Source organism: Salmo salar, chromosome 10 (genome assembly GCF_965601325.2).
Source record: "Salmo salar chromosome 10, fSalSal1, whole genome shotgun sequence".
Taxonomy (NCBI): domain Eukaryota; kingdom Metazoa; phylum Chordata; class Actinopteri; order Salmoniformes; family Salmonidae; genus Salmo; species Salmo salar.
In genome coordinates this window covers 53,634,399-53,644,420 of record NC_138300.1, presented here as the reverse complement: position 1 = coordinate 53,644,420, position 10,022 = coordinate 53,634,399, and the positions used below count along the sequence as shown (strand labels likewise).

The 10,022-nt window shown below is 48.0% G+C and overlaps 1 protein-coding gene across 3 annotated transcripts in view; it reads right to left on the bottom strand.

Moving 5' to 3' along the window:
- Positions 1 to 197: 197 nt before the first annotated feature.
- LOC106560592 (HPS3 biogenesis of lysosomal organelles complex 2 subunit 1) overlaps positions 198 to 10,022 on the bottom strand; it is a 31,265-nt gene continuing 21,440 nt past the window's right edge. For all 3 annotated transcript variants that reach the window (XM_014123627.3, XM_014123625.3, XM_014123626.3), the window contains 10 exons: positions 9,654 to 9,762; positions 9,239 to 9,492; positions 6,652 to 6,829; positions 6,311 to 6,544; positions 6,047 to 6,232; positions 5,736 to 5,930; positions 5,482 to 5,580; positions 5,122 to 5,328; positions 4,706 to 4,796; positions 198 to 1,145 (listed from right to left, as the gene is read on the bottom strand). In XM_014123627.3, coding sequence (XP_013979102.1) covers positions 1,018 to 1,145; positions 4,706 to 4,796; positions 5,122 to 5,328; positions 5,482 to 5,580; positions 5,736 to 5,930; positions 6,047 to 6,232; positions 6,311 to 6,544; positions 6,652 to 6,829; positions 9,239 to 9,492; positions 9,654 to 9,762 — 1,681 coding nt within the window. In that variant the 3' untranslated portion in view covers positions 198 to 1,017. The remainder of the gene's footprint in view (positions 1,146 to 4,705; positions 4,797 to 5,121; positions 5,329 to 5,481; positions 5,581 to 5,735; positions 5,931 to 6,046; positions 6,233 to 6,310; positions 6,545 to 6,651; positions 6,830 to 9,238; positions 9,493 to 9,653; positions 9,763 to 10,022) is intronic.

Sequence of the window (10,022 nt, the reverse complement as noted above, 5' to 3'; positions counted from 1 at the left end):
ATGGTGTCAGCATGGACCAACATCCCTATGGAACATTTCCGACTTGTAGAATCAATTCCCCGAATAATTCAGGCTGTTCTGGAAGCAAAGGGGACTCCGACCTGGTACTAGATGGGTTTAATAATAAACTGGCCCGGTGGGTGTACACGTCAATATATTGCTAATGTGTTTGTGAAAGGAGCAGAACCAACATGAAATGTTTTTAGAGAGCATTTATTAAACGCAGTGAACCAACAAAAAAAAAAAACTGATAAAAGCAAAACAAACACTGGGAATAGATTATATACTGGGTTTCACAGTAGTGAGGTTATACCTCTCAGAGAAATTCCTTCCTTCCACGTTATTCAACCACCTTTTCTTATCTCTTCTTCCAATGAACACCAGAAAGATTAGTCCAGTGTATAACTCAACATCCAGTTCCTAATACTCAGTAATAAAGATCTCAGGGGTATCCACAAGTCCACACAGAAGAGGACTTGTACCACTGCATGACTAGCGACGTGACAATACTAAACAGTAATAGAAAAATTGAGGTCAGAGAAAAAGAAAAAAAAAAGGTTAAAAAAATTATTCAGGATTTCCTTATTAAAAATCAGAAAATAGTCATATCTCTGCACAGCAAAATTCTCTGTTCATATTAATTTGACAAATAGGACTACAAATGGTGGTTTTGTATGGGTAACATTTCCATAAGGCTCTACAGTAGTAGTGTTTTGAGAGGCTCACTCCACACTAAGTGGTTGATTGTCCAGCGCTTTCCAGGTTTAGGATCCTCCATAGAAATAGAATCAGTAGAAGGGACATTTCCATTCAAACCAGCGGTCCGTTGCATCAGTTGCTGTACTGGGCGTACCATTTGGAATGAATGCTTAAAATGGACACTAACGAACCTGTTCTACTTAGGCAGAAATGTCAAATTCAACTAATCTGCCATATTGGATGGACCGTGAAATAAAAGTGGCTTTTAGAACTACTGTATGTCTGTTCTACTAGTTGTAATTCTACGGCTTCTCCTCCTCACATCATGAGGTGTCTCTGGCTGCACTCCAGCAGGTGAGGCAGGAAGAAGTGGACCGTCCCGTCGTCAGGCAACAGGTCCAGGAACTCCAGGGGGTTCAGCTCCATGGCAACCACCACCAGCGTTTCTGTTGTCAGGGAAAATGCAGATGTTATGGCCCAACTCTGAATAATAAAGGAGCAATCTGCAATTCATACTATACATACATTTTTTTACTTTTAAATGAATTATATTCATCCAATAATTCTTGAAGAATCTATACTGAACAAAAATAAAACGCAACATGCAACAATTTCAAGGATTTTAGTGAGTTACAGTTCATGTAAAAGAAATCACTCAATTGAAATAAATTCATTAGGCCCTAATCTATGGATTTCACATGACTGGGCAGGGACGCAGCCATGGGAGGCAGGCCCGCCCAGTCAGGCCCAGCCAATCAGAATGAGTTTCTCCCCACAAAAGGACTGTCCGGTGCGACTAGTCTCAAACGATCCTACCAGTGAAGAAGCTAAATGTGAAGGTCCTGAGCTGGCGTGGTTATATGTGGTCTGCAGTTGTTAGGCCAGTTGGACGTACTGACAAATTAACATTTAATTCTCTGGCAACAGCTCTGGTGGGCATTCCTGCAGTCGGCATGCCAATTGCATGCTCCCTCAAAACTTGAGACATCAGTGGCATTGTGTTGTGAGACAAAACTGCACATTTTAGACTGGCCTTTTATTGTCCCCAGCACAAGATGCACCTGTGTAATGATCATGCTGTTTAATCAGCTTCTTGATATGCCACACCTGTCACGTAGATAGATTATCTTGAGAAATGCTCACTAACAGGGATGTAAACAAATTTGTGCACAACATTTGAGAGAAATAAGCTTTTTGTGTGTTTGTCACATTTCTGGGATCTTTTATTTCAGCTCATGAAATACATATTGCGTTTATATTTTTGTTCGGTGTAAAACATCTATACGCCACATGATCTTAGGTCAACTGTCGTAACCCATCAGAAACCAAAATAGAAGCATGTTTTACTCCACTGTTTGGAAAACATTGTAATGGTTAACACACACTGTATACACTCAAAACATGTTTAAAACTATACATTTTGATAGCATGGATGGTCAGTCCTTGCATCCATAACTCTATAATCACTTGAGACTGGTTATACTTATCCAGCCCCATCCCTAAGCTGTTACCCAAAACAGTGGTGGGGTGGGCCTTGTTATTGTTTAAACTGCAAATTGCCCCTTTAACCACAGCAAAGGTGGTGACATTCTGGAGTTAAACCCTATGCTTGAAAACACAGGCTACAGTCTAACGGTGAAACTATAGTGACACCGTGACGAGAGTGTACCGTCATATCTCCCTCAACATGGTTTTCACGGTGCTGCTCTGGGAGTGTGACGAGATGCGTGGCTACAAAATTAACTTCTTGTGATATGCAGATAGAATGTAAGCGCACCGCCTACATGTCGGTCACGCTTCACAACGGGAGGATATTAGAGCACCGCCTACATGTCGGTCACGCTTCACAACGGGAGGATATTACAGCACCGCCTACATGTCGGTCACGCTTCACAACGGGAGGATATTACAGCACCGCCTACATGTCGGTCACGCTTCACAACGGGAGGATATTACAGCACCGCCTACATGTCGGTCACGCTTCACAACGGGAGGATATTACAGCACCGCCTACATGTCGGTCACGCTTCACAACGGGAGGATATTACAGCACCGCCTACATGTCGGTCACGCTTCACAACGGGAGGATATTACAGCACCGCCTACATGTCGGTCACGCTTCACAACGGGAGGATATTACAGCACCGCCTACATGTCGGTCACATTTCACAACGGGAGGATATTACAGCACCGCCTACATGTCGGTCACGCTTCACAACGGGAGGATATTACAGCACCGCCTACATGTCGGTCACGCTTCACAACGGGAGGATATTACAGCACCGCCTACATGTCGGTCACGCTTCACAACGGGAGGCTATTACAGCACCGCCTACATGTCGGTCACGCTTCACAACGGGAGGCTATTACAGCACCGCCTACATGTCGGTCACGCTTCACAACGGGAGGATATTACAGCACCGCCTACATGTCGGTCACGCTTCACAACGGGAGGATATTAGAGCACCGCCTACATGTCGGTCACGCTTCACAACGGGAGGATATTAGAGCACCGCCTACATGTCGGTCACGCTTCACAACGGGAGGATATTACAGCACCGCCTACATGTCGGTCACGCTTCACAACGGGAGGATATTACAGCACCGCCTACATGTCGGTCACGCTTCACAACGGGAGGATATTACAGCACCGCCTACATGTCGGTCACGCTTCACAACGGGAGGATATTACAGCACCGCCTACATGTCGGTCACGCTTCACAACGGGAGGATATTACAGCACCGCCTACATGTCGGTCACGCTTCACAACGGGAGGATATTACAGCACCGCCTACATGTCGGTCACGCTTCACAACGGGAGGCTATTACAGCACCGCCTACATGTCGGTCACGCTTCACAACGGGAGGATATTACAGCACCGCCTACATGTCGGTCACGCTTCACAACGGGAGGATATTACAGCACCGCCTACATGTCGGTCACGCTTCACAACGGGAGGATATTAAGGATATTACAGCACCGCCTACATGTCGGTCACGCTTCACAACGGGAGGATATTACAGCACCGCCTACATGTCGGTCACAGCTTCACAACGGGAGGATATTACAGCACCGCCTACATGTCGGTCACGCTTCACAACGGGAGGATATTACAGCACCGCCTACATGTCGGTCACGCTTCACAACGGGAGGATATTACAGCACCGCCTACATGTCGGTCACGCTTCACAACGGGAGGATATTACAGCACCGCCTACATGTCGGTCACGCTTCACAACGGGAGGATATTACAGCACCGCCTACATGTCGGTCACGCTTCACAACGGGAGGATATTAGAGCACCGCCTACATGTCGGTCACGCTTCACAACGGGAGGATATTACAGCACCGCCTACATGTCGGTCACGCTTCACAACGGGAGGATATTACAGCACCGCCTACATGTCGGTCACGCTTCACAACGGGAGGATATTACAGCACCGCCTACATGTCGGTCACGCTTCACAACGGGAGGATATTACAGCACCGCCTACATGTCGGTCACGCTTCACAACGGGAGGATATTACAGCACCGCCTACATGTCGGTCACGCTTCACAACGGGAGGATATTACAGCACCGCCTACATGTCGGTCACGCTTCACAACGGTGGATATTCTTGCAACTTCAGCAACAAATGTTTGTTGTAATTAAAATTATTTGAAGTAGTTATATAAACATTTAGATTTTTCAACATTTAACCTAAAATGCTATACCAAACCTTTCAATGTGTGCATGGTGATTTTTGCTATTTTCCTACTTAGTTTTAGGATTATTGAGATTATTTGTGAATTTATATCTGATATTATGTGTTTATTTCTGTGCAGCTGCATCTTTGTAACGCTCCCGCTGCCGAGGAAAATAAACTGGAAGCGTAAAAACTACACTGCGTCAAGAGAGACTCGCATCGCAGACGACGTACTGCTTTCGCGTGCGGTATAGCATGTCTCATAGACGACGTTACAGAGACGTGGCGATGACAGTGTAGTTTTGCTGTGAGTGTACCTTTGAGTGCAGCCAGCAGGATGGTGTTCTCTCCCTGTGTTGCCCTGGTTCTCTCACACAGCTCAGGGAACAGCTTCTGCCACCACAGAGCCTGAACAAAAACACATTCATCCATTAGAAAGATATGCACTATAGAACCATTGAAATATAGAAAAAGGCAATGTTCCCGTGTTCACAGAGACCGCATTCACTATAAAAAGCTGCATACGTCGGCTCAAATCGGAAATTACCTTGAAAATTTGCGCTGCTACATGGAACTTCCGCACTACTGATTGAATCTATCCCTTAGCATTCAGACCGTAGGACTGAGGTTATGAGGATGTAAGTACGGATAGGGTAAGATCCACAGTAGGGGCAAAGGAGTTGGGGCAATGCATATACGTTTCACAGAAGCATGACATTTCCACAGTACCCACCATGTTGTTGTTCTGCAGCTCATGATTAGCATAAGGGATGATGGCCTGAGGACAGCGGTCTAGCAACCTCTCGATGGAGCTCTCGTAGTGACCCAGCTTGGTGGCACAGAGCACGTGCACACTGAGCCCGGCGTTGTCCCCGTCTGGCAGCTGCTCCAACAGGGGCAGGATGGATGACGCGTCCAGGGTGGGACCGCACAGCAGGGACTGGATGATTCATTGTTTGTTCACCATAGTGGTACATTTACATGTAAGGGTTAAAAAAAAAGCTTTATTTTACAAGTTGATTGGTTGGTTGATTGATTCCATGTCTGACTGATAAATTGATAAATAGCACGGACATGATGCAGAGAGACTGACCTGTAGTTTGTGGAGGTCCTCTGTAATGATGTTGACGTGAGCTGGAGTCAGGATGCTGACCCAGGGATGCAACACGCCGTAGTGGGAACACCAGTTAATCTGTAACACAGAAACAGTCACCCAGGGATCTCCACTACCTCCTAGACTCCAGCCCTATGGAACATCACACCTTAGTGCGAAGAACACGCTACAGACACACAGAAAACACGCTACAGACACACAGAAAACACGCTACAGACACACAGAAAACACACCAGGTCGTCTGCGCTCTTGAGCGGTTTGAATCCGCGGCCGTCTCGGCGTGTGACGCGATCGATGTAGACAGTGGTGAGGCGGAACAGCAGCTCCTGGATGACAGCTTCCTGTGACGAGGCCATCAGCAAGGCTTCCCAGAAGTCAACCAGCAGCTGAGGGCCTCCCTGGGGCCCTGACACATCCCCACACAGCTCCTACAGGAAACACACTCACAATGAAACGCATTACATATTGTCACATTTTGGAATCGAATTCTGGAGGAAATCTTACAGGAATCCTGGAGGAATGACACACACACAGTAACCCTAACCTGGAAGAAGAGGTCAGCCTCGTCCAGTTTGACCTTGTCGTTCTCGTGCAGCGCCACCATGGCTGCCACCAGCAGGCCGTCCTGGTTGTCCCTAAGGTGGCGAGCCAGGAGAGTAGGTACCACCGCATCTCCTCTGCCGTGCAGCAGCAGCTTGGCTTCCTCAATGAACCCATACACCTGCAGCATCTGGGACGGGGCATAGAGCAGATACACTGTTCACACACTCTCTCCTTCCCCCACCACCATACACAAACATGATCGGACCTCTGTGTGTTGGCCCATGTGCTGCCTGTAGAGCTGCAGGTCTGCCATGCGTAGGGCCAGGGAAGCCTTGGACAGGGTGAGGGGTACGGAGGGGGCGCCGATGGACTCCAGCCGCTCTAGGTGGGCCAGGCCACAGTCAGGGCTGGCTCTGGCCATGGAAGGGCTGGCTATAACATGGGGAAGCTGGGACGGCTCGGCCATACCGAAGATATCCAGCACCTCGTTGGCTGTCTCCTACAACACACACAGACACCAACCACTGAATCTCAACAGTGTGGCTATTGAATCAGAAGAGCTTGTATTGGAATGGCTGGAGGTCTCCAAAGACTGGTGAAAGTTACCTCAGTGAGCAGCTCCAGGGTCTCCTCATAGAGGGAGTGTTTGAGGAAGAAGAGGAAGCCCTTCCCGTAGCCACAGAGGCTGTTAGACAGACCCCTGTTCCTGGAGATCACCTCTGTCAGAGACAGGCCTGACATCTTATAGTAGGGCAGGGCCAAGTGGCAGTCACGCTTATCAAACCTACACATCAGTGGAAGGGATGGTCGCACTTTACATTCAGTCCACCAACACACAAATCAGTCCACCAACGCATCAATCAGTCCACCAACACATCAATCAGTCCACCAACACACAAATCAGTCCACCAACACACAAATCAGTCCACCAACACATCAATCAGTCCACCAACGCATCAATCAGTCCACCAACGCATCAATCAGTCCACCAACACATCAATCAGTCCACCAACACATCAATCAGTCCACCAACGCATCAATCAGTCCACCAACGCATCAATCAGTCCACCAACACACAAATCAGTCCACCAACACACAAATCAGTCCACCAACGCATCAATCAGTCCACCAACGCATCAATCAGTCCACCAACGCATCAATCAGTCCACCAACACCTCAATCAGTCCACCAACGCATCAATCAGTCCACCAACGCATCAATCAGTCCACCAACGCATCAATCAGTCCACCAACGCATCAATCAGTCCACCAACGCATCAATCAGTCCACCAACGCATCAATCAGTCCACCAACGCATCAATCAGTCCACCAACGCATCAATCAGTCCACCAACGCATCAATCAGTCCACCAACGCATCAATCAGTCCACCAACGCATCAATCAGTCCACCAACGCATCAATCAGTCCACCAACGCATCAATCAGTCCACCAACGCATCAATCAGTCCACCAACGCATCAATCAGTCCACCAACGCATCAATCAGTCCACCAACGCATCAATCAGTCCACCAACGCATCAATCAGTCCACCAACGCATCAATCAGTCCACCAACACATCAATCAGTCCACCAACACATCAATCAGTCCACCAACACATCAATCAGTCCACCAACACATCAATCAGTCCACCAACGCATCAATCAGTCCACCAACACATCAATCAGTCCACCAACGCATCAATCAGTCCACCAACGCATCAATCAGTCCACCAACGCATCAATCAGTCCACCAACGCATCAATCAGTCCACCAACGCATCAATCAGTCCACCAACGCATCAATCAGTCCACCAACACATCAATCAGTCCACCAACACATCAATCAGTCCACCAACGCATCAATCAGTCCACCAACGCATCAATCAGTCCACCAACGCATCAATCAGTCCACCAACGCATCAATCAGTCCACCAACGCATCAATCAGTCCACCAACGCATCAATCAGTCCACCAACGCATCAATCAGTCCACCAACGCATCAATCAGTCCACCAACGCATCAATCAGTCCACCAACACATCAATCAGTCCACCAACACATCAATCAGTCCACCAACACATCAATCAGTCCACCAACACATCAATCAGTCCACCAACGCATCAATCAGTCCACCAACGCATCAATCAGTCCACCAACGCATCAATCAGTCCACCAACACATCAATCAGTCCACCAACACATCAATCAGTCCACCAACGCATCAATCAGTCCACAGTCCACCAACGCATCAATCAGTCCACCAACGCATCAATCAGTCCACCAACACATCAATCAGTCCACCAACACATCAATCAGTCCACCAACGCATCAATCAGTCCACCAACGCATCAATCAGTCCACCAACGCATCAATCAGTCCACCAACGCATCAATCAGTCCACCAACACATCAATCAGTCCACCAACACATCAATCAGTCCACCAACGCATCAATCAGTCCACCAACGCATCAATCAGTCCACCAACGCATCAATCAGTCCACCAACGCATCAATCAGTCCACCAACGCATCAATCAGTCCACCAACGCATCAATCAGTCCACCAACGCATCAATCAGTCCACCAACGCATCAATCAGTCCACCAACGCATCAATCAGTCCACCAACGCATCAATCAGTCCACCAACGCATCAATCAGTCCACCAACGCATCAATCAGTCCACCAACACATCAATCAGTCCACCAACACATCAATCAGTCCACCAACGCATCAATCAGTCCACCAACGCATCAATCAGTCCACCAACGCATCAATCAGTCCACCAACACATCAATCAGTCCACCAACACATCAATCAGTCCACCAACGCATCAATCAGTCCACCAACGCATCAATCAGTCCACCAACACATCAATCAGTCCACCAACACATCAATCAGTCCACCAACGCATCAATCAGTCCACCAACGCATCAATCAGTCCACCAACGCATCAATCAGTCCACAGTCCACCAACGCATCAATCAGTCCACCAACGCATCAATCAGTCCACCAACACATCAATCAGTCCACCAACACATCAATCAGTCCACCAACGCATCAATCAGTCCACCAACGCATCAATCAGTCCACCAACGCATCAATCAGTCCACAGTCCACCAACGCATCAATCAGTCCACCAACACATCAATCAGTCCACCAACACATCAACCTTGATGTTAATGTGATCTGACCCCACTGACCTGCTAAAGCAGTCTCCTAACTGGGCGCAGCTCTCCTGAAAGGCCTGCTGCAGCTCCTGTCTCTCTGCGGTGCGTGTTGTATTATATCCCAGGGCCTGGGCTAGGTTCTGACCAGTGGTCTGAGGCCGCTCTACAGGGTTTCCAACCCGGGGGTCCAGGAGCGTGGCTCTCAGGAGGAGGTGGGCTTCACTGAGCAGGTGCAGACAGCTCTGAGACAGAGGGTTGGTCTCCTCATACGTCTTACTGTACTCCACCTAGCCCAGAGAAATGGTTGATTGTTGAATGCAAGGTTAAACACTATAAATGGATTGTTGAATGCATGGTTCAGCACAACCAACAAAGGCCAAAGAAAAGATTATGGTAAAATGAGGTAAGGTGTCATAACAGTAAGGCTATTGTTGTCATTGTGCGTTACCATCTCGTTGTAGAGCTGGAGCGGGGGGACGGTGTTGACCACGTACAGGTTCCAGCCGTGACCCATCTCACTGGGATTCTGGGGCTTAGTGAAGTGTGACTTCCTGTTCCTGGGTCAGAGAAGCAGGAAGTACAGTCAGCTCATCTCTATAAAAAAAACGGCCACAGATGGCGGACATTACAGCTTCTATCTAGGTGGTCAGAAACTACAGTCGTGGCCAAAAGTTTTGAGAATGACAGAAATATTCATTTTCAAAATCTGCTGCCTCAGTTTGTATGATGGCAATTTGCATATACTCCAGAATGTTATGAAGAGTGATCAGATGACTGTCCCTCTTTGCCATGCAAATGAACTGAATCCCCAAAATAC